This window comes from Biomphalaria glabrata, chromosome 10 (genome assembly GCF_947242115.1).
Source record: "Biomphalaria glabrata chromosome 10, xgBioGlab47.1, whole genome shotgun sequence".
Taxonomy (NCBI): domain Eukaryota; kingdom Metazoa; phylum Mollusca; class Gastropoda; family Planorbidae; genus Biomphalaria; species Biomphalaria glabrata.
The window spans coordinates 25,261,275-25,287,697 of record NC_074720.1 but is presented as its reverse complement, the minus strand read 5'-3'; the positions used below and the strand labels follow the sequence as shown (position 1 = coordinate 25,287,697).

General features: G+C 38.1%; 1 protein-coding gene across 2 annotated transcripts in view; it reads left to right on the top strand.

Annotated features, from left to right (window-relative positions):
• The window catches only part of LOC106070894 (putative ammonium transporter 1), a 114,456-nt gene that overhangs the window by 36,010 nt on the left and 52,023 nt on the right, over positions 1–26,423 (top strand). For both annotated transcript variants that reach the window (XM_056044950.1, XM_056044948.1), the window contains 3 exons: positions 23,792–24,019; positions 24,821–24,927; positions 25,831–25,968. In XM_056044950.1, coding sequence (XP_055900925.1) covers positions 23,792–24,019; positions 24,821–24,927; positions 25,831–25,968 — 473 coding nt within the window. The remainder of the gene's footprint in view (positions 1–23,791; positions 24,020–24,820; positions 24,928–25,830; positions 25,969–26,423) is intronic.

The following is a 26,423-nucleotide window of genomic DNA, read 5'->3' as shown; positions in this document are numbered from 1 at the left end:
CTTGTATTTTGATAGTGAAAATGACACATACGCGGTGTCGCTGAAAAACGCGCTAAAGGATCGCAACTTAGACCAACTGATAAACGTTCCAACTCACGTCAAAGGTCATACTCTTGACTGGATTGTTACAAATGCAAGTGAACTTATAGCCAAACTCAATGTCTTAGACCGCGGCTTGTCAGATCATTTTCTTGTACACTTTGAAATGCGTCTATCAAAAACAAAAAGGCCAAAGAAAAACGTGACTTCCCGTAAAATTAAAGCCATAGACATTTCTTCCTTCAAAATGAACGTGATCTCTTTACTGTTGCAACAGAGCAACACAGACGTTCTGAGCAATTATGACTCTTGATTGAAAAAGTTGCACCGCTTGTCACTCGTACAGTCTCGGTTAGGTCATCTGCACCCTGGATGACGGAAGACATAAAGACTGCCAAACTTATTCGCCGACGTGCCAAACGAACATTTCAAAAGACAGGGGGTCTGGGGGCAGCGCTGTGAGCATTATCCTGCTTTTAAAAAATGTAATTCAAAAACCAAATTTGCTATTCACTGCACTTTATTAATAGAGCCCAGCTACTGATTGAAATGTGTAACCCCTCTTGGTTATGCTCATGAAATTTGCTGACTGTAGTTTGCTTTACATTTTATATCGAAAAGGGAAGTTTTATCGTCAAAACCACATGTTAGGGGTTTAAAACTAAAAACATCGTTTTTTTTTAACAAGCTTAAAACCCCCTTAGCTACGCTCATAGAATTTTATGACTGCAGTTTGCTTTATAATAATACTGAAGGGTTTTTTTTAACATCAAAATTCTCTGTAGAGGGTTTTAAATTCAAAACCATCTGGAGTTTAAAACCTCTCTTGGCTATGCTCATAGAAGCTGGTGACGGTTGTTCTTATATTGAAGAGGGGGGGTTATCGTAAAAAAAAATTTGGAGTTTTTTTTAAACTCAGAATCCCCCTTGGCTACGCTCATGAAATTTGTTGACTGTCGTTTGCATTTTTGTTTTTGTAAAAGAGGGGGTTTTAACCCCAAAACCCCCTGGAGGGGATTTTAAACTCAAAACCTCACTTGGCTGCGCTGGGGCAAGTGATGGTTTAACTTTAAAATCTCACGGGGGGATTTCGTTTTGTTGGCTACGCTCATGGAATCACCTATTGCATCTTAGCATGTAATAATGCCCACACACTACACACATTTTTAACTGTAAAATTGTATAAATATTGATAAATAAATCAATGAAGCTTTTATTTTCCCATGGAAAAGTTTGACAGAAGAAACATTATTATTTGTACTTTAGCCCACTCTTTATATACAATAGAAATCGTTTTAAACATCCCGCCTCAAAAAACAAATATCGACACACTTTTAATAGGCCCTTATATTCACAAGGACAATTTTTTGTTTAGTTTTAATTTTCGATTTAGAAATAAGGAGAACTAGTGGTTCTTAAACTTTCCTATACATTAACCACATTTACATTTCAAACTGCAGTAATTTTCTCCACGCACACACACACACTCGTTTCAAATCGATGTTCGGTGTTCATGGTTAAAACATATTTGATAATCACACTAATCTAACAATAATTCATCATATTCACTCTCACAATTATCAAGATCTAGAAGCATGGGAGTAGCCAGGATTTTTTTCGGGGAGGGGTGTTGGGGAGGGATTTTTTTCTCCCTCTAGGCATACACACACACACACACACACACACACACATGTATGTATATATATATATATCGTGGGCGTAGCCGGGGGGGGGGTTGGGGTTCACCCCCCCCCCAAATTAAATTCCCCCCCCCCCCCACAGGAACGGAATTCAGTGACTGATTTTATGCTATCATTTTGTTTATTTTAGGTGAGATTTTAATACTAAATCATCACTTACCACAGCACAGCCGAGGGGGTGTTAAGTAAAAAAAAACTACCAGGGGGTTTTGAGTTTAAAACCCCCTACCAGGGTTTTTGAGATTTAAAAAAACCCTATCAGGGTGTTTTGAGTTTAAAGCCCCCTACCAGGGGTTTTGCAGTTAAATACCCCTCTTCAATAAACAAAACTAAAAAAAAATGCAAACGACAATCCCCAAATTCCAAGAAAACAGCTAAGAATGATTTTGACTTTAAAACCCCCTCCTAAAATTACGATAAACCCCCTCTCAATATAAAAAAAGCAAATTACACACTCAAAATTCTATGAGCGTAACCAAAGGTGTTTTGAGTTGGGGGTTTAAAGCTAAAAAGTACCTCTTCAATATAAAACAAGGTTACAAAGACAGTTTGTGTGGAAACACAAACTTAAAATCGGCCCCCGAAGTGGTCCACCCAGGCAGGCTTCAATATTTTCAGAAAGAACATCCAAATGAAATTATATCAAAGACAAATGAGAGATAAGAATGGAGAAAGAAGGTTGGCAGATCTTGTGTAGTGTTAGGGTTAGGGGTTGGTGCCCCAATGGTGCAGCAGATCAAAGGATAGGTGCAAGTGAATGCAAAGTTAGATGTGAGCCTGGCCTAACTAGTTCCCCTTTCAGACCTTGTGGTCTATAGGGCAGATGATGTAAAGTTCATCTGTTTTTGTGGCCTACGGCTAACGAGGGTGTCATGTAGCCAGCGCAACGACCAACCGCCTTTACTTTTCCCCAACTAATGTCAGGTACCCATTAGAGCTGGGTAGACTCAGAGGCGCCCAAGGATTCAGAAGTTGAAATCACAGTCTTCAACAGGATTCGAACCCGGGACCCTCGGTTCGAACCTAAGCGCTTTACCGAGCCTCTCCTGGTCTAACTGAAGTCTTATAAATAATGTAATTGTTTTGAAAAGGCTCAATCTTTTATTCGAGTGCTCGTTATTTGTACATATAAATTTTTTTTCAAGAAAATGAAGTTTATAAGATTACTATTCGTTTTAAATTAGGTCTAACTTATAATGCATACTAATTAGCTTTTTCTCTTTAAAAAACTGCTTGCATAACTGATTTAAAAAATTAGATTTTTCGCTTTCAGGAAAAAAAAAGTAGCCGTTGCATCAGAACTTTGAATGGTCTAAAATATTGTGATGTCGGATTTTCAATATCTTTTCTAGTTTACGAGATCTAAACGGGACGGACGGACAGACGGACAGACATTTCCCACAAAACTAATAGCGTCTTTTCCCCTTTCGGGGGCCGCTAAAAAAGCAAATTACACACTATAAAATGTATAAGCGTAACCAAAGGGATTATGAGTTTAAAACCCCCTACCAGCGGGGTTTGAAGCTGAAAAATATCTCTTCAATATTAAAAAAAAAGCAAATTACGCACTCAAAATGCTATGAGCTTAGCCAAAGGGGGTTTTCAGTTTAAACCCCCCGTCAGAGGGTTTTGATGCTAAAAAATACCTCTTCAATATAAAAAAAGCAAATTACACACTAAAATTCTTTGAGCGTAGCTAAGGTAATAAGGGATTTTGAGTTTAGATCCCTTCCTCCAGATGGCTTTTTAAAAAATTTAAAACCCCTCCAGATGGCTTTGAGTTTAAAATTCCCATACAGAGCGTTTTGAGCTGAAAACCTCTCTCTTCAAATTCTATGACCGTAGCTAAATGGGGTTTTGAATTTAAAAAATAATAATTTTAGTTTAAAACCCCTCAACAGATGATTTTGACTATAAAACTTCCCATTTCGATATAAAATCTAAAGCGAAATACAGGCATGTAATTCCAAGAGCGTAGTCAAGAGAGGTTACAAATTTCTACCAGTGACTGGGCTCCATTAATAAAGTGTGAATAGTCATCTGCCGAAATTGAAAAACACTAAATGTGGCTCAACAAAGATGGCTAAGACAGATTTTAGGAGTCAGTTATAGGGATCGGGTCAAAATCAAGGAAATCCTATGCCGAACTGGGAGTCGACCCCTTAGTAAGATTGTGACAGAGCGTCGCATGAGGTTTTGCGGGACATGTTCTCCGACAAAAAGAATTACGCATAAGAAGAGTTGCGATGACATCCTAGTACAACTTGGCGCCACACTTTCATTGAGATCCTCAGAGCAGGTGGGAAGAGGCTTCAGACATTGCCAGTGACAGATTTTTGTGGAAACAGCTTGCCGGCAAATGCGCCGAACGGCGCAAGAAGGTCTAAGTCAGTAAGAATAGCACATTAGGTTTTTGAAATAAAACTTTTTAATAGCAAGATAATGCACATTAGATACCTCAGAATATGCATTTTGTTGGCTTTCAATACCAGAAATAGTGATCGGCGGCGCGCGCTAGGGGAGCGCTGCGATCCCTTTGTTAGGAAGGGCGGGGAGTCTACAAGTTTTCCACTAATTTAGGAAGAACCTATTCTAGGGCACAATAAACGTCTTCCGAAAGGGTCAGAATGTAATAAAGATTAATTATGTACACACACAAATATATATATATATATATATATATATATGTAGTGTAACTGAGTTGATTTTCTGCGTGTGTCCAGCGTGTCAGAAAGTCATGCCCTGTGCGTGTTTCATGTCCAGTGTGTGTGTGTGTGTATAGACTGCATCAGTGTTATGCGAGACGTGCTGGTTTCATTCACTGTTTTCTGTAGTCTAATTTTGTCGAATAAAGCCATATGTTATTGGTATTCTAGTCGTTATCATTTCATTACAATTTATACGACAAAATTATGTATCTGGATTAGTGTTGGATTCCTTAATCTAAAATGGATAAATTACTCAGACCGAAAGAGTTGGACATTGATCCTCTGGCCTTAGAAAAATGGACTCACTGGTATGACACATTTCAGAATTTTCTTTCGTCCATCAAGGATATTAACGAAGACGTTAAACTAAAGTTGTTGAAGAATCACGTATCTGCTACGGTTTATATGCTCATTAGTGATGTATCGTCCTATTCGGTGGCCATAGACATACTCAAGACAACTTATATTAAGGTAAAGAATGACATTTTTGCTAGACATTTGGTTGCTACATGTAAACAGCAGCCTGGCCAAACGGTAGAGTCCTTTATGCTAAAGTTGCGAAGCTTGGCCCGGGACTGTGACTTTAAAGAAATAACGGCAGAACAGCACAGAGACATTTGCATTAGAGACGCCTTCATAACTGGTCTGGCATCCAACACTATTAGACAGCGGTTACTGGAAAAGACATCTCTTACTCTACAAAGCGCTTTTGACGAAGCTAGAGTGTTAGAAACAGCCACAACGCATGCTCAGGCTTACAATTCAACGAACGAAATCTCTTGTGGGGCAATGAAAACGCCAACTAACTCCCATCTAGAAACATACATTTCTAATAAAGACCAGGAATTGAATGCCATTAAGTCGCTATGTTATTTCTGTGGTAGGAGGAGACACTCTAGGACTGAATGCCCTGCTCGAAATGCATTATGTCATCAGTTCGGTAAAAAGGGACACTTCCAAACTGTTTGTAAATCAAGTAAAACAACAGCCACCAAAGCTGCCAGCACAATATCACTAACAAGTGTGATAACTCCAACTACCTTGTCATCAACGCATTTCTCTGGGCTTACACAGTCTACGGCCCAAGTGAGTGTCAACGGGTTGTTGTTGCAAGCTCTTATAGACACTGGCAGCTGTGAAAGCTACATATCAGAAGCCATCGTCAAGAGAAATAACTGGCCAGTACGCCCGTCTACAAACAGAATATTCATGGCCACTACACATCTTTCTGAAAAGACATTAGGACATACATTTGCCGATGTCCAGTACAAGGGAGAACACTACGAAAAGGTCGAACTTTCTATACTTGCTGGATTGTGCTCGGATATAATACTTGGTGTAGACTTTATAAGTCTTCATAAGGAATTGACCACACCGTACAGGGGAAAACGCAATCCTCTACACATCTGTGGTCTGAAAGCAGCACGAGTCGAAACACCTAGCCTATTCAATAATCTAACTTCTGACTGCAGACCGGTGGCTACTAAGTCCCGAAAGCACTCAATAGGTGATAGCAAATTTATTGAGTCGGAAATTAGAAAACTCCTCTCGGACAAAATCATTAAACCCTCAAAGTCTCCCTGGAGAGCACAGGTGCTTGTGACAACAAACGAGAGACATAAAAGAAGGATGGTCATTGATTACAGTCAAACAATAAATCGCTTCACCTTACTGGAGGCATACCAAATGCCCCGAGTCGATGAACTGGTAGAACGGATATCCAACTATTCCGTTTTTAGTACTCTAGACCTCAAAAGTGCTTACCATGAAATACCAATTAAGACTGAGGAAAGGCCGTTTACTGCATTTGAGGCATGTGGCAAACTCTACCAGTTCTAACGCATCCCTTTCGGTGTTACCAATGAAGTTGCATGCTTTCTGAGAACAATAAACCAAATTATTGAGAATGAAAAGTTGCAGGACACCTTTGCATACGTGGACAATGTAACGGTATGTGGTCATGATAAAGAGTCGCACAATGAGAATATGCAAAGATTTCTAGATGCTTCTAGAAAGTATGGGATCACATTTAATGAAGACAAAAGTACGATAGCCACTGACAAAGTTTGCCTATTGGGATACGAAATTTCTAAAGGCCTACTCAAGCCAGACCCTGAAAGATTCCAGGCTTTAAGAAACCTTCCTCCTCCTCATGATATGCGCTCACAAAAAAAAACGGATCGTGGGCATGTTGGCGTACTACTCACAGTGGATCCCAAATTTTTCTAACAAAATAAATGTTTTGGCAAATAACACGTCGTTCCCTCTTTCAGAAACAGTAAAGACAGCCCTTAACGAATTAAAGCAGGAGCTGGAGAAAGCTGCCATCTTCACCATCGACTATACTCGACCTCTGATGGTTGAAACAGACGCTTCGGATGTTGCAATAGCTGCCACCCTAAACCAGGATGGCCGCCCCGTGGCGTTCTTTTCAAGAACACTCTCTAAAAGTGAAAGGCGGCACTCAGCAATAGAAAAAGAAGCCTACGCCATTGTAGAATCTTTAAGGAAATGGCACCACTACTTAGTAGGAAAGCGCTTTACCCTTGTTACGGATCAATGATCTGTGGCCTTCATGTACGACAAACAGAGCAAAGGGAAAATAAAGAATGAGAAAATTTAAAGGTGGAGACTGGAACTGAGCTGTTTCCACTACGATGTCTTGTATAGACCAGGCAAACACAATGTAGCGGCTGATACGTTTTCTAGAAACGGGTGTGTGTCAGCTATGAGTCGAAATGAATTGAAACTGCTCCATGACTCTCTGTGTCATCCAGGAGTAAAAAGACTATGGCATTTAGTGCGAGCGACAAAATTACCTTTCTCTTGTGAAGATGTCAGACTGGTTGTCAATCAGTGCAGAATCTGTGCCGAAGTAAAACCCAGATATTTCAGTAATTCTAATGGAACTTTAATTAAGGCGATGCAGCCTTTCCAGAGACTAAGTATGGACTTCAAAGGACCGCTCCCTTTTACATCTCGGAACACATACCTGCTAGCCATAGTTGACGAATTTTCAAGATTCCCGTTTGCATACGCCTGTTCTGATATGTCGGCTTCAACAGTAATCAGATGTCTAGATAATTTATTTGGACTATTCGGAAAGCCTGACTATGTACACTCTGATAGAGGTACCTCATTCATGTCAAGAGAGGTGCAGGAATTTTTACACGAGAGAGGGGTGGCCACAAGCAGGTCAACCCCTTATAATCCCAGAGGGAACTCTCAAGTAGAAAGGCTAAACGGCTCATTATGGAAAGCTATAACTCTGGCCTTAAAACTCAAGGACTCCCGGTTTCCAAATGGGAGCAGGTGTTAAACCAAGCCCTGCACTCTCTTCGTTCTCTGCTCTGTACCGCTACAAACGAGACACCGCACGAGAGAATATTCAAGTTTTATCGCAGGTCCACCTTCGGCAAATCACTCCCGATATGGTTAGCTCAACCAGGAAAAGTGTTGTTAAAAAAGGGAGCCCGTGCATCAAATTATGACGATGGTACAATAGCTGTGGACTTAATCACATGCAACCCACAGTATGCTATTGTAACCTTCCTGATGGAAGAGAAGAAACAATGTCACTACGACATTTGGCCCCCGCTCCAAGAGAGGGAGAATCAGAGGTGTTTCAACATATGAAACATGAAGACCTTAAGCCGGAGACAAACCTTATCACACAGATGCAGATACTGACCATGTGACTATGGAACCAATGGCTGCTCCTAACACACATGTACAACAGGGGGAAAATGGACATCAAGAAGAAATAAATGCAGGTGCTGGGTCTCCAGTTAGAGAGCCGCCGATGTCACCAACTCAAAGCGACGGCAGTATTGGTCCTGGTAGATATAACCTAAGACCAAGAACAAGCAGACCTAATTATAAGGTCTAACATTTATTTAATTTTTTTTCCATATCACAAGTTCTAACTCAGTATCTGTAGGCTTAATATGATACACTTAGAACTGATCATTTTATAGTGTATAGCTTTTCTAGTTAGACTTTTGTATTGTATTACTTATCTTATTACATTATTATTCAAGACAACTGGTCTTAATATTTGTATGCATAATATGACACGTAGGGACTGATAATTTTATAGTGTATAACGTGTTTGTTTATAGTTATACAATGCTTTTCAATAGAGTAACTCTGTAAGTATTCTGTAGGGATACTAAGGCCTCCTATATCGTTGTCCTTCACTATTATTTACATGTTTATGTTCCTATAACTTTTAGGCGGGTTGAATGTAGTGTAACTGAGTTGATAAAGATTAATTATGTACACACACACACATATATATGTAGTGTAACTGAGTTGATTTTCTGCGTGCGTCCAGTGTGTGTGTTTCATGTCCAGTGTGTGTGTGTATAGACTGCATCAGTGTTATGCGAGACGTGCTGGTTTCATTCACTGTTTACTGTAGTCTAATTTTGTCGAATAAAGCCATGTTATTGGTATACTAGTATTTGTTGTTTTATTACAATATATATATATATATATATATATATATATATATATATATATATATATATATATATATATATATATAATTTTTTCCGCGGAAGGGGGGGGGGGCGGGGGAAAATCCCCCCCAATATATATAATAACTTAAGTGAGGCAACTCAACGAGATATAGGTGTTTATTTACACGAGGACATTGTCGGGTTCCTTTTCTCTGCTTTAGGGGGTTACTTAAATAACAATAAAGTAGTACTAGGTTAAATTCAACTTGAACTCCAGATATCCAAGGAAAATACAATAATACTTTAATGTCCGATAGAGCACAAAAATGACAGCCACTCACATAAACATCAGTCCAGGAAAAAACAACTGCTCTTTGATTTCTCTCTCTCATACAAGGAAACATATTAAAAAACCATCACGTGTATACTGTTCACATTCATGCCTGGGGAAAATAAACAAAGGGATATAACTCTTTCATACTAAAATAGTAGCGAAGAAATGACACATTCACTCTCACCATACCTGCCCCTGACAGACATCACATACATGTTGAACATCTGCCTTGAGCACAGCATCTTCATATCGGCTCTAGACTTGGGCGGAAATGGTTCTCTTCTCCATAATATCAACATCCTTCCTAGTCTAATCACTTATAGTGCGCACCTTCTGCACTATCTTAAATGGCGGTGTGCATGGCAGGGTTACAATATATGTGTGTGTGTGTGAGTCTGTGTGTGCATAATTAATCTTTTTTACATTCTGACCCTTCATTCTGTCGGAAGAAGTTCATTGTAACCTGGAATAGGTTCTTCCTGGAGTGATTGGAAAAACTGTAAACACTCCGTCCTTGCCAGCAAGGGGTCTAGGGAGAGCGCTGCGAGCTCCCTTATCTGAGTTCGGGGCGGAGCCCCGACGCCAGACACTATTTCCGGTATTTAAAATAAAAAAATGCATAATCAGAGGTATCTACAGTGCATACTATTAAAAATTTTAGTTCAAAAACCTAACCTGCTATTCTTACTTACTTGGATCCTCCCGTGTCGTTCGGCACATACTGTTCATTTGAAAAACTTATTAAATGTTACGTTATTTTTAAAAGTGCCATACAGCATTGTTATTTCGCATTACAGTTTAAAAAGAATTGGTACGTATACATTAAATATACTGTTAATTTAGTCAGCAATGGAAAAAAAAGTTGAGGTTGTATGAAAAAGATTCCTTATTTTGTTCTGTAACCTAGCCTGTATTGAACCCGTTGATGTGCTTTTACGGCCAATCATCTTCCCAGAATGTTTGGCGATGACATATTAAGTTTTTGTTTCCTATAGGGTACTGTGCATAGACATCGTGCGGCTTTTGGAAAACCCGTGTCACCAAGCTAAAAAAACAAACAAACGCGGGAGTATTTTTTTTTCAAATTATTTTTTTTTAAATCTGTTGTATAGCCGTTGCGCAAAAGTCGGGTCTGCGAAAGTGTATGGACCACTGTAGTTCTTATAGCACACTTTGTTCTTATAGAAAGTCCTATTGGCTTCAATTTGCAGAGTGAGAGAGGAGACATAATATAAGTAGTGCGTGAGTGTTTTGCTTTTTTATTTGCTTCTGTTAACATTTAATAATTACAGTACAGCATATAATGTAGCTACATAATGTTCTATGTTTTGTAACAAAAATAAGGTCCGCGGCTTAGAGGTGAACATACTGTATTGTTATTGTTATAGCGTTAGAGACGGATGAGCCCGTTAGCGTGATGAGTTTACTGTATTTATATAGTCTACCATTACGTCTAAGGGCCCTGCACATGACGCTCGCCCAGGGCCCCGCGCATGCTAAGGCCGCACCCGGTGGGATCTATTTATAAATTTATATGTATTAAAATTCTAGATTAGATATAGATCTAGATCTTCATGAGATGCAGTAACTATTAAGTAAAGATCTGGGCTGAATCTAGATTTTAGATTATTATCTACATTCGATTTAGAACATTATGTAGAGTAGAGCTAGTGATTATTTGAATTTAAATTCTAGATCTTTCCTCGTAATTTGTAATGTAGATCTAGATTCTAGATTTATAATGACTAATATATCTAGGCTAAATATATGCATATGCAAAAGTGTTTTTTAACCATTTGTTAAGGCAGTCAAACTAAAAACTTATTTAGATTTCAAGTATAGGTGAAACATAATTATGATAGGCTACTTATATTGTATGATTTCCTACATTGAATTTATGCTATATAGATTCAGTGAATATAACGCAGAATAGCAATGTTTTAAAGTAATATTTGAAGATTTAATTTGTGTGCACAATATAGTTAATGAACTTAAACGCGTAGGCCTAAATGTTTCTCTTTAAAGGCCAGAAATACCGAGTGTTCCTCATTCTGGTTCTTGTGAGTAGGCCTGTCTCGCTAATTGTATAATTAATGTGTTTTTGTGGACAGCGCAATACCCTGCTCGTTTTGTACTAGGAGTGCACGTTCAAAATCTATTCACTAAACTTTAGAATGGATCAAAACAATTGCTAGTGAAACAGGTCAACATGTGAAATGTTTTATTTGAGAGAGGGTTGAAACTCAAACACCACTGGCTACTCTTTATCTTAGCTTATATTTTAAAAAGTAAGTTAGCACACTCTCCACGTTGCCCACGTATTTTCTAAATTTGGTTCGTAAAAAAAAAAAAAACAACGGATGTGTAACTAATGGAAAAAAAATAATTCTATATCAATCTTGCGAAACTAGACACGAATATGAAACTTTTCCTAAAGCTTCCGCAAAAGGAGGGGAGACTATGCTATATTTCAAATATGATAGAAACCAGAAGAGTTTGGGTTATAACAATGATCCTTTCATTGCTTTATTTTTAGGCCACGCTAATTAATTTACTTACACATTTATTAACATGACAAAAATACGGCTTTGATTTGACTTTCAAACATTTTATAGATATTGTTACAAATAATTAAAACAACATATATGCCTTTTGTATATCTATACTATAAAGTAGAATGTGAGGTGTATGTATGTTACTTATAGACATCAAAACCGCTAGACCAATTTTGATAAAACTTGGCAGGAATGTTTCTTAGGTACCAACTTAGACCTTAGTGTATGTATCGTAGTCCTGAAAATTACTTAAGACCCTAAAAAAAAAAGTTGTCCGACTCTATTAAAGCTATAGTATTTTATGGATCTAGGCCATGTCTACAATGTTGACATGAGAAAAGATCGAAAGGATTTAGACCTAGATCTAATTTTTAGAAATACACTTTGTGCATATAGTTTTTTACTTTGACACATGAAAATACAAAAGAAGATCCTTTGATTTCATTATATAATAAAATTAAGCTTCAATTTTGTGTTTCAAAAGCATTTTTACATTAATTAGTTCCTTATATATGTAACTACAGATTTCCTGACGAACATTCTTTCATTAGACAATACCGTAATGAATCGCGTACTAAAAACTAATTCGTTTAATTGTTTACTTTATAATCCCATCCCTAGATCTAAAACTCTAATTCAACTCTAAGATGATAAAACTTCTGTTCGCACAGATAGTTTTATACTTTAACACATGAAAATACTAATTATAGTCCATTAACTTCATATATTGATCAAATAAACATTCAAATTTGGTTTTCTAAAGTATTATTTTTAAGAGACTACATTCGTTTACAAAAGCTGCGAAGCCGAGTTGAGAAAGGCCTAGATCTATATTCATTCATGAATCGCGTACTAAAAATTATTTCGTTTAATTGTTCACTTTATAATTCCATTCATTTAACAAAGCTATCGCTCTTTTCGTTTTTAATAGATATGAATGTATCGACTTCGGGTAAACCCATTTTCGCAAAACTAATTTTATTTTCGTAGCGAAAGAGAAATAACGTGAAAGGATCATTAGTTAAGTTTAACATACATCTAAATCCAATCCACTACATTAGTAAACACAAACTTAGACCCGCAGGCCGCGGGTAATGCCAGGCTAGTAGTATATATAACCAAACAAAAAGATAATGTAAAACCAGAAAAATGCCGGGTAAATAGCCAACTACAGGAAACAGAGTATACAATCTACTAATCTGGATATATTTAGGCATTTACGCTATCGGAAATTGATCTACAATGTTTACAATTAATCTAGTTTATTTCACACTGCCGTAATATAATGATAATAATCACACTGATAATAGATCTAGATTAGAAAGACATAGACTAGCACTGTAATTCACTAGAATAGATTGTTGTCTAGATATAGAGGTAGATAATATTACTATAGTACGGCATTCTACTTTAATTGTAAACACTGTAGATATAGTGCCTAAATCTATTTTCTAGTTTCAATCTGAGCCACTGGCGGATCCAGAACTTTGGAGTGGGGGTGGGGCGATTTTTATCCAAACCCTAACCCTAACGCCCAGTAAACCCTAACCCTATGTATAAACGTGCATACAGCATATATATATAATATATATATATATATATGAGAATAAAATAAGACTGTTTCTCAATCTTCAACGAAAAAAAAACAAAAAAAAAAACAGTCATGTTGAGGCCTTTCTCTTGCAAGCTTGGGGGTCTGAGAGAGCGCTGTAAGCTTTCCCAAGAGGAGTTCGTGGCGAAGCCCCGACGCCAAAAGCGTTTTTTTTTTTTTTGCATTTTTCACGGCGGAAACGCATTCTATAGCTCATTAATTATTAGTCGGGTTCGGGGCGAAGCCCAGACGCCAAAAGCATTTTCTTACATTCTTCACTGCAGAAACGCATTCTCCTGACATCCACAGCATATTATTCATCAGTGAGGTTCGGGGCGAAGCCTCGACGCTAAAAGCGTTTTCTGACATTCTTCACAGCAGTAACGCATTCTCTTGACATCTACAGCTTATTATTCATTCTGTTATAAAGGACCTTTTGAAAAATGTGGAAAAATATTCTAATATGAATTTATAGTCCCTTAATACATTGCAAATAAAACCGATTTGTTCTTTGAAAAGATAAGATACCCCACATATTTAGATTAAGGCTTTGAGTATTGCCGCCCCAAAAAAAATTATTCGATAAATAATATTCAATAAAATTCAAGCATAAATTGTGAGTTATAGTCCTAAATTTATTTAACTAGAAAAATATGAGATAGAGTAAAGGTTGGAAAAAGGCGACTAGGAAACGATTATCTGGCTTTTGAACTTATCTCAACCGTGACTGTTATATTGAAAAATTTCGTTTGAATTAGGCCTATAACTTTTCCAAAGCAAAGTCTTTCTTAAAATAGTTATGATAAATTCATGTGAAATTACACAAACTCTGTCTGGAAAGGGGAAGGGCGGTAAAATAAAAACGATTAATCCTCGCTCCTTTTCATAATTTCTGCTAATGATTGCATTTTGCATTAAAGAATAGGGGTTGGGCGACTCGATATAAGAATTTACTTTATAGCCTATATAAATTATATTAGTGACAGATTTTTTTCAAGTTTGTAATTTCTTACTATAATACAAAAAGAAAAGTATTGCTTTGTCCGATGGGGGGAAGGTAATTGCATGTATCGCCCTTCCACCTGTTTATATAATTTTGTTCACATACTATGATTTCTCCATAAAAGTAGGACCGCCCCCCCCCACTCAAAGGTTTTAGATGGGAAGGACAGTAGAGGTATTCGCCCCCCCCCCCCCAATCGGCCAACAGGTGAACGACATAATATAAAGACCGGTAAAAATACCAATAACAAGTTTTAATCATATATATATTTAATAGATTCTGTTAGCAAGCCTTGATTTCTACAAATAAATAGGACCGCCCCCCCCCACTCGAAAGTTTATGGTGGGTGGGGGGGGGCGGATTGATGCCATCGCCCCCTCCCGACCCTACCAAATTGGCCAACATACTAGAAGGGGGGGGGCGAAATAATCAAAAAATAGGTTGAAATATAAATAATTAGTATATATTATTAACATAAGTAATAAATTCGTATACAAATTGTGTGAATTCTATACTAAAATTCCTCCGCCCCACCCCTTCGGGGGGGGGCGGTAGGGGCGATCCCCTGGATCCGCCAGTGATCTGAGCTCCTTTCATCTTGCGAGGCTACCAGCCTGTCCCCTTCCCCTTTTGTCTAGGCCCTGAGCGCACGTCACGCTTAACCTCTAGCCAGGTGTTCTTAATACCTCATTAGCAATTAAGTGGGAAACCCTAATCTTGACTGGATGTCACATTAAGTTTCTTGACCTATCACGTGATCTATGACATGCTGTCCTTCCCAATCCCTATTTCCAACCAAGCGGCATATAAGGCTCAAACTTCTCCAATCGCGAGCAGAACGTTGAGGGGCTTTCATTTACAGATTTCATTCCTTGTGCTACCTTACTCTTGTTCTTTTCACTTGGACCTTGTGGTAAGATTATGTTCATTGCTGGACTTTTGTAATTTGGACTGTCCCTTGTTCATGTTTTATGTGGAATTCATGCCTATTACTGAATCCCCATACTTCCTGTTTCACGGAATTACAGCCTACTACTGAATCCGAATCCTTGATTCCTCCCATCTATTATATCTGAATTCCCATTAACCCACCTGGTTCAATACGACGACTTCCAGAACTCCCGTTCCTGTTGAACCCACCTTAACTCTGTGGCTGGAGGAAGGAACCTTGGCATCATCGAACACTGAGTACAAAGTTCTACACTTGCAGTCAATTCTCAGCGCCGGCTTTATCATCGTTGATTTTGCCTCACCCCGCTGTGTCACTCCCACTTTGAGGACACATAACAGCGGCCGGGCTACTCCTAACTTACCTGCAGTATTTCGGCTGAAGCTGACAATTAGATGATTTAATCCACATATATCTTTATGTTACTTTAGGATGTACGATTATACTCCTCACCTTTTATCTTTAATTACTTTAAACATTTTTATCTTGTTGACTAAAGGGATTCTTTTCTCTATTTTATGCTACCTGTGTGTTCTGTTTCCGATCTGTAGCGCACGCTGGTCTAAACCTAACATCACCAAAACTAAATTATTTTAATAATTAATTGATTTTAATTAAACCCACCTCCCAGAGTCGCATGACAATGGGGGCCTTTCCCAGCGGCGCGTGACAGTTGTGATGATCGTTTTCTAGGAGGTTGGATCACAAGGAAGCGACTCCAAGCCCCAGTTCAATCTTTTGACGACAGGAAATCTTAACCATTCTAAAGGAGCACTAACATCCTCTCCAAAGAGAATCAACACATATGTATAGTATAGTAATAAATAACTTAATTAACTATAACTTATTTACACAAGTAGTACTTTGTGGATCATCAAATCAAAGAAAATACAACGCCCAACATGGACTATCTGTATATATTGTTACGAATCTCACTATCCAGGCTCTCTGCAAACTGCACCATACACCACCAACTTAAAAAACTTGACAACTCAGGGCTCCAAAGTAACGTAACGCTTTAATAGTTGAATAAATAACAGCCAATACTGTACAATTGGCAACACGTACACTGTACAAATATCTCTCCGATAACACCGTTCCGCCGTATCAACTCTTGCACTGGCCTCTCCGTCTCGTTCCGGGCTTGCACTGGGTTCAACAGTTCAGGACTGAATTCACACACTAGGCTCGTTGTGTCGGACTCGATCGCAGACCAAGATCAAGACGCCAGTCGTCTCAACTGTACTTGACAGTACTCCACACTGAACCGTCGTAATGCTCCGTACAGAACCACACCGCTGAACTGTGCTGTAGTCGACCGGACTGTAGTGAACCGGGCTCTGAACCTTGCTGTATTGAGCCCCTTTTCTCGACCGTCTTGACTGCAACACCTCCTCTCTTATATAGGGTCCCTACTGGCCTTCTCGAACCGGACAGAACGCCGCTCGACGTTTCTAGGTGGTCAGATGACTACAACTCTCGTGACGCTCCTGAGCTATGTTCACGACGGCGATCCTTCCCGAACCGTCCTGTTGATACTCGACTCGGCTGACCGTCGTAGCTCGTCACGGTTGACCGCTCGTCTAGCGCTGGCCTGGGGCGATTTGCGTCGGCTGACTACACACACACCACTACCCCTCTCTGTGCCACCACCAAGTTTATAACAATATTGTAGTAAATCTAATGCAAGCACTCAACGAAAGAAAGGAGGTAATAATAGTCGATTATTTATGTACAGCTATAAACAAATACTTAGACATGGACTTAAACTATCAAGTCATAGGGAGTAATGTATTAAGTTCTACAAGTTCTACTTAACACTAGAACAGAACATCGACACACTTCTCAGTGTCGCTCCAGGTCCTCCAAACAGTTAAACTGGTATCACGCAGGACGGTTCTTAGCCCCAAACAGTTCAGACTCCCATAACCTGCAGATCACTTTAGCCGGATCTACATCAGTCCTTCCTGTAGAATCACCAAGTCTTCTCCTACTCGAGTTGAACGGTGCTCTGATGCGCACCATCAGTGTCAGCGCGGGAGCCGAGTTACAACAATATGTACCATAGAAAAAGACTTTCCTACTAAACAACTCTCGACTAACTCAAACTATTGTAATAGACCTTGTGGTGACACAGATGGGGGTAATGGTATGTGTGTATTCAGCCGACGCAAATCGCCCCAGGCAAGCGCTAGACGAGGGGTCAACCGTGACGAGCCAAGAATGTCATCTGCGATGACTGGCGAAGCTTAAAGAAACATTTAGAGTGAAAACTACTTGGGTCAGGCACGAAGGGTCAAGCGACGTTCCATCGGGTTCTGGTAGGCCTATAGGGACCCCATATAAAGAGCGGAGGTGTCACAGTCAAGACGGTTTACTACAGCCCGGTTCAATACAGTACGGTCGACTACAGTGTGGTTCAGCAGTGTGGCTCTGTACGGCGTTACGACGGTTCAGTGCGGAGTACGTCTAGTACACCTCACTAGTACGAGACGGTGTCTTGATCTTGATCTGCGATTGAGTCCGACACAACGAGCCCAGTGTGTGAAGTCAGTCCTGAAATGTTGAACCCAGTACAAGCCAGAAACGAAACGGAAAGGCCAGTGCAAGAGTTGAGACGTCGGTACGGTTGTTCGCGAAGAAATATTTGTACCGTCTGTGTTACGTATTGCAAATTGTACAATATTGACTGTGATTTTTAGTCATTTAACTGTTACGTTATTTTGGAGCCCTGAGTTGTCAAGTTCTTTAAGTTGTTGGTGTAGTGTGGAGCAGCTTGCAGAGTACGTTACACTATATTCTCCTGTTACGAAATCTCTCTCTTTTTCTCTCTCTCAGAGTCCAGTACACAACTAACTCTCTCTGATTCCTAATCCTCTACTAACAAAAAATTCACACCTATCATCTACCCTTACACACAATCACGTGGACCTGTTGACCACAATCTCACTTTCTCGTGCAAGCCTTGATAGAGTAAAACTTTAAAGTTAGCCCTACCATTACAATAACAAACACATTTTGTAACAGCATACTAGATGTACTATGCCAGGGGTCGGCAACCTTTCGAGTCGAAAGAGCCAAAAATTACAATTTACCCAATTTTAAAGAGACACAATTTTGTTTCTTGTCAATAATAAATAGTACTCCCACAATTAATTTTTTAAATAAAAAAAAAAGAATATATGAATTCATATATACGTGTTTTTCACACCAAATTAGATAATATATATATATGGTTTTATTAGATAATTATTTTTCCTTTCGGTAACAACAAAAGCAGTTAAACATTTACTTACAACACTAACTTGTACTTCAATACAATTGAGAAAATTAAATGTGAGGTTGGCTTTGCATGGTTTTAGAAAGTTTGAATACATTAGGGTCATAACTTGTTTTTGGTTTCAAACGCGACTCTAAATTTTCATTTGTTAGTTGACTTCTTGCTGTACTTTTATTTATATTTGAATATAACACTTGCTCGCACGAATATGTCGATCCGAAGATAGTTAGTACTTCAAATACCAACTTCACCTCACTGTAGCATTCTGGAAGACTATTTCATGCGTCGAATATAGGCTAAGTGCCTCAGCTCGTGACATTTCTTTTAAAGTTGCCACATTTGTTGCCTCCTCATGTCCGATGCAGCAGCTGACTGAGTATAGCACCTGTGTAGCCCTGGCGGGCTCATTCTGGACTTCCGAATGGCCCGTCCACTTGTTGGACTCGATGGCGGGTGGGGAGCACAGGTGCCGAATTAACAAGAATATACATGGATTAGTAGATCTACTAGTGGGTAATAGTTCACTATGCTGTTCCATGGTAATCCGGTTAGTTGTGCGGACTCATTTTTTTTTAATTTTCTAGCCCGTCTACTCCAATATATTGTAATAACTTAAGTGAGGCAACTCAACGGGACAAAGACGTTTACTTACACGGAGACATGACAAACACAAAGGGCATCTGCCTTGAGCAATGCATCTCCATATTGGCTCTCGACTTGGGCGGAAATCGTTTGTCACCTTTGTCAACATTCGACTTGTTTGGTCACAGATAGTGCGGTGCGCATGGCAAAGTCATAACAATATTAATCGAAATTGTTGGGGAGAAGTAGGTATCTGGGAAAAGTAGCGTCACTAGAGAGGTGTGGTCGCACCGGGTGAAACCATTTTGGGGATGTCAACCAAGCTGAAAAAAAAAATATTTTGGCAAAAGCAGACACATCGGAAAAGATAATTATATTAAAACTAGACATATGTTACCCGCGACCCGCGGGTCTTTATTTGCGCATTACTTTCGATATAGTCAATGAGAGTGTTTTGTAAACAATTAAACGAAATAATAATGTAATAAGTAAAGCAAATGTGTCAATATAAAAATAGTGTGAATGAAGCTATCAAATCAAAATAGCTAATAGGCTTAAATCTTTTTTTTTCTTTTTCAAATTAAAACATTGGCTTGTAGGCCTACATATATTTGATTAAAATTTGAGATTAATAGACTAAATTTTGTATGTTCATGTGTATAACGTATAAAGTATATATTGAGGTAGACATAGATCTAAATCTACACTAATCTAGAGTTAAACATTGGCTTTTATAGAGTTCATTCTGTGCTGTGCATGCGTGACCTTTTTTCATGAATGAATATAGGCCTATCTCAACACGGCTACGCAGTTTTAGCGAACAGCGAACGAATGTATTAAAATGCTTTAGAAAAACAAATTTGAATGTTAATTTGATTAAAATATGAAATGAATGGACAATAATTAGTATATTTATGTGTTAAAGCACAAAACTATCTTTGCGAAAAGAAGTTTTATCATCTTAGAGTTCAATAAGAGTTTTAGACCTAGGCCTAGGAATAGACTCAGTAGAGAGATGTGTTAATGTGTAACCATTGGTAATGTCTAATGAAATAATGTTCGCCAGGAAATCTGTAGTCACAGATATCAGGAACTAATTTATGTAAAAAATGCTTTTGAATAATCTAGTGGATTGGATTTAGATGTATGTTAAACTTAGCTAATAATCCTTTCACGTAATTTCTCTTTCGTTACGAAAATAAAATTAGTTTTGCGAAAATGGGTTTACCCGAGGTCGATACATTCTTATCTATTAAAAACGAAAAGAGCGATAGCTTTGTTAAATGAATGGGATTATAAAGTGAACAATTAAACGAAATAATTTTTAGTACGCGATTCATGAATGAACATAGATCTAGGCCTATCTCAACTCGGCTTCGCAGCTTTCGTAAACGAATGTAGCTTTAGAAAACCAAATTTGGATGTTTATTTGATCAAAATATGAAATGAATGGACGTTAATTAATATGTTTATGTGTTAAAGTATAAAACTATCTGTGCGAAGAGAAGTTTTATCATCTTAGAGTTGAATTAGAGTTTTAGATCTAGGGATGGGATTATAAAGTAAACAATTAAACGAATTAATATTTAGTACGCGATTCATTACGGAATTGTCTAATGAAAGAATGTTCGTCAAGAAATCTGTAATCACAGATATAAGGAACTAATTAATGTAAAAAATGCTGTTGAAACACAAAATTGAAGGTTAATTTTATTATATAATGAAATCAATGGATCTTCTTTTGTATTTTCATGTGTCAAAGTAAAAAACTATCTGCGCAAAGTGTATTTCTTAAAATTAGATCTAGGTCTAAATCCTTTCCATCTTTTCTAATGTCAACATTGTAGACATGGCCTAGATCCATAAAATACTATAGCTGTAATAGAGTCGGACAACATTATTTTTTTTTAGGGTCTTACGTTTGTTTTAGGGCTACAATACATACACTAAGGTCTAAGTTGGTACCCAAGAAACATTCCTGCCAAGTTTTATCAAGATTGGTCAAGCGGTTTTGATGTCTATAAGTAACATACATCCATACATACCCCTCACATTCTACTTTATAATATAGATGTCTAGATATATGCCTAGACACGTCTAGATGGTAGTTTAAGATTAAATGACAAAGCACAACTTTATACCATTTCTGTCTTAAAGTATAACAAAGGAAACCTGTTCAGGTGATGTTAGATCTGTTTCTAATTTTAATTAAATATCATTGTAAAATTTGCAATAACATTTGAATACATGTCATAAACAGTGGGATTATATATATATATATATATATATATATATATATATATATATATATATATATATATATATATATATATATATATATATATATATATATATACAGTTCGTCCATCGTGGTTCGATGATGACCACTTTGTCATCCAGGGGGCTGAGGGCTTTGCACTGGGGTTTTATGCCTCCTCATGTGGCTGGTGAGACCTATGTGAGCCCGGAATGTTCGGCCGCACACTGGTCAGGTTATTCCAGCTGGAGCTAGTGTCGTTAGCCTTGCTTTTCTTCTCTGGCGTTTTTCTTCTGCCAGCGTTGTTCTTTTTTCCTCAGCAATCTGTGCGCCAGTTTTCACAGCGCGACGCCATGATGCTCTGTCATGTGCCTCTGTCTCCCAGGTGCTTGGATCTATGCTGAACGCCTTCAGAGAAGCTTTGAGGGTGTCCCTGAAGCGCTTTCTTTGACCACCTTGCAAGCGCTTTCCTTCGCTTAGTTGGTCATACAAGAGTCGTTTAGGGATGCGGTGGTCTTCCATTCTGTAGACGACCTGCCCATCGCAGCTGAGACTGCATCAGGATTGTGTGGATGCTTTGCAGACACGCTCTTCGAAGGACTTCAGTATCTGGTATTTTGTCCTGCCATTTGCCATTTAATATTTTTCTCAGATATGTCATGTGGAAGTGGTTCAGTTTCTTTCTTTGGTTCAGTTTCTTCGCCTCGGGTTGAATAGGCCACCATCAAATCTGTATGATATATTTATCCCGTTGTTTTCTCTATTTGTCAATGCATCTGTCAGCATAGCGGAGAACATGATACTGAACAGTGTAGGTGCTAGGACACAGCCTTGTTTTACCCCGTTTGATACTTCGAAGGGCTCTGATGGTTCTCCACTTTCTTGGACACGAGCCTTCATGCCATCATGAAATAGTCTCACCATGGTTATGAATTTTCGTGGACAGCCATACTTTGACATGATCTTCCAGAGTCCTTCTCTGCTAACAGTGTTGAATGCCTTTGTTAGGTCGACATATATTGAGAACAGGTCAGCATTTTGTTCTTTGGCATTTTTCCTGGAGCTGCCTTACTGCAAAGATCATGTCAATGGTTCCACGCTCTTTTCTGAAGCCGCACTGGCTTTCTGGTAGTAGACCATGTTCTATGTGTTGCATGAGCCGATTTAGTAGGATGCGTGCAAGGATTTTCCCAGGAATAGAGAGAAGAGATATTCATATGTGGTTGTCGCAGATTTTGCGGTTTCCTTTTCACTTGTATAAATAAAGTCTTGTGGTATTGACTCTTATTCCCACATAATTAAGAAGAGCTTATGAAGTCTTTCAATCAGGGCTAATCCACCTTTTTGTAGACCTCTGCGGTAATGGAGTCAGCTCCTGGGGCTTTTCCGCTTGCGAGCTGTTGAATGGCAAGATCGGTTTCCTTTAGCGTAGGGGGAGGAGGGGGTTCATCCATTTTTTCATTTATTGGTACCTGCTGTAGTCTGTCTATGGCCGCTTCATTTATGATGGAAGGTGTATTGAGAACCTTTTCGAAGTGCTGTGCCCAGCATTTTAGGATTTCTTCCTTATTTGTCAAAAGGATTGTCCCATCAGCATTTAATAGAGGGGAAGAGCCTGACTTTGTGGGTCCATATATTTCGTTTATGGCATGGTAGAAGTTCTTCTTGTCGTGCTTGTCAGCAAATTCCTGTATTGTTTCCACTTTCTTGCTAAACCAGGTATCTTGCATTTGGCGTAACTGTTTTTGCACATTTTTGCGGATGTTAGTGAATGCATCTTTAGTGGACTGGGAGTTTGTTTGTGTTGTTCAGATACAATTTATGGAGCTTGTGCTTTTCATCTAATAGTTTTCTGATCTCAGTACTGTTTTCATCAAACCAGTTCTGATGCTTTCTCTCCATAGGACCGAGTATGCTTAATGCTGGGCTATGAATAGCTTCTTTGAAGCCTTGCCAGCTTTTATCTACATTTGATTTAATTAGAAGGGTGGACTTGAGGCAGTTCTCTATTGCATCTGCAAGCGACTTTTCAGTTTTGTCATTTGCTAAGCTGGCCGTGTTTAGCCTTTTTAGGGGTTTAGATTTTTCCGGACGTCTCTTTGGTTGAATACGAATGTTTAGTTTTGTGATGATGAATTATGTACCATGAAAGTGATAACAGGTTAAATTTTCGTCTTTCATAGTTCACGCTAAGTGGGACAATTATCATTGATTATCATATGATTATCATTCACTGAGTCGTCAGGGTCAGGATTTAATTTATAGTACATTCATGGGAACAATATTATTTTAATTATTTTCACTATATTACTCCTTATCTTTGTGTCAAGTTACGGCATGCATTGCTTACTGGCTGGTTGGCTATGCTTTGGCTTTTGGTCAAGGAAACGAGTTCATTGGATGGCATAACTGGGCAATGAATGATTTTAATGACGACAAGATCGCATTTTTCTTCTACCAAGCTATGTTTGCATCAACAGCAACTACTATAGTTGCCGGCGCTGTATCTGAGAGATGTGAATTCATCGCATACCTAATCTACAGTTTCTTTCTCACAGGTACGCTATTAGTCTTCGCTCCCTTTTTTTTAGATTGCCTGAAATATTAAGACTCCTATGGCTATAGATCTGAAATGTTAAGATTCCTATGGCTATAGATCTGAAATGTTAAGATTCCTATGGCTATAGATCTGAAATGTTAAGATTCCTATGGCTATAGATCTGAAATGTTAAGATTCCTATGGCTATAGATTAGAAAGGAAGAGTGTAAAATAGGTCAATTTTACTCGATACATCAGTTATTAGGCTGGAGATGGCCAGTTGTAAACCGAATGAGATATAGTTAAAGAGATTGTCTGCAACGCACTACAAGGTAAGGAGAAGATTGTTGCCAAAATTTCAATGTATAGCTTTCCAAAATGCAAAAATAATTAGTTAATGTCAGACAATGATGACAAACAATAATTTTTTTAACGCCAGACAATGGTGAAAAAAACAATAATTTATTAATGCTACATAATAGTTAAAAGATCATTTGGTAGTGCCAAACAATGATGACAAATAATAATTTGTTAACACTAGACAATGGCGGCATTTTATTAAATTCTTAAGTTTTTAGAACTGTCAACATTTTTTTAGTTCAAAGTAATAATTTAGAGATTTAAAAAATTTTATAGTTTCTGTTCGTTTGTATTCAGTTTCCATTTGACGGATGGAAAATTTTTTTCCTAAATGTCAAAAAAAGTTTGAACTTTTGAACAATAACAATACTGTTTTATTTTGATTTCGACCAAAAGTGATACACTATTACTAGATCAGTCTAAAAAATCACAATTAGACTGATTGTTTTTTTTTTTCTAGCTTTCATTTACCCAGTTGTTACTCACTGGGGCTGGACAACACAAGGTTGGCTCTATCTTGGATATGACTTTGATATCAATGGACTTATGGAGACGATTCGTTATGAAGTGAGTTTCATTTTAATCGACATTAAAACTTTTAACTTTCTTATCCATTTAACAAGTAATATATTTTAAAAATACTTTTAAAACAACAAAAAACATTACAAATATTTTATTCTAAAAAGACAATTCATCCTTTATACAACTTGTAGATCGATTGTTTTTCTCTTAATAACTAATAAATGTTAGATTACAATGGAACATCTATTTACCTCGTCATTCACCTATCCCCCCCCCCCCCCAGAAATCCTGGTTAAGCGAAATGTACACATGCACTTGAGTTTCTAATATTCTTTAGCTTTAGACTTAGAAAACGATGCGCAAAGTTTTTCTGAACATTCAATTATTAAACTCTTGAATCAATAATCTCTTACATTCTGAAATTCCCGAACTCGATAGTCCTTTCAAAACCTATGTTAGATATAGATCTAGACAAGTTCTCTAGCCAAGGATGGCTGCCTGGTCGTGCGGTTTGCGCGCTGGACTGTCGTTCAGATTTATCGATGGTCCAGGGTTCAAACCCTGCCCGCTCCCATCCCCCGTCGTCCTGCGGGAGGTTTGGACTAGGAAGTAATTATCTTCAACTCTGAAGGAACATCCGAAACATGTAAAACAAACAAACAATCTAAAGTTTCTTTTTAGTTTAAAAAACTTTAACGGTCAAAGAATTTTCCCGGGTAGCCAACGAGCTAGTTTTTTTTTTCTCATCAACTATTAAATGTCGTGTAACATCATTAGAGCGGTTTTTCAGATCCGTGTGCAGGTTTCACCCGCCACCCAGGTTCCATGAAGACGTGAATTGAATACGGGTATTGTAAAAAAAAAAAAGCTTATATTGAGTAAAATTGCATTAATTAATTTATAGTTAACAAAGATGTAATTCAAAATAATTTAATGTCTCCCCTACAGGACTATGGTGGCAGTGGACTAGTTCATTTGGTTGGAGGAACATCTGCTTTTATAGCAACATGCTTTCTGGGTCCACGCCTTGGAAGATTTCATAAAGAAACTGGCACTGTTATTAATATCAGAGGCCACTCAGTAGCAGTAAGTTTTTGTCAATTTTGTAACCAAGTGACTTATTCATTAGAAAATCTATTTGAAATAAAGGGCAAGAATGGAATAACATGTCAGTCATCCTTGTTTGCCCTGAATTGCCTGGGGAAGTCCTTTTATTAATGTCATAGCTTAATGCGTTCAAAGTCACGAGATACGAAAGCAAGGATAGTGGCCAGCATGAAAGAACGCAGAGCCAACAAAAAGCTAAGAGAAGAAGCAGGTCTATCTGCAATTGATCTAACGAATGAGTAAAATGAGAAATATGCTAATCTTAGACCACGAAGGAGGAGCTATATATAGAGAGAGTTTATAAAGCTTTTACCGGCTAATTCACATTATTGCAATAGTCAGTAAAAATAATGAATACACCACATACAAATTTGAATTATATTCTTCAGAGAGAAATTGATACTAAGATCCTTACTTCCTGGTCTGCGCATTCT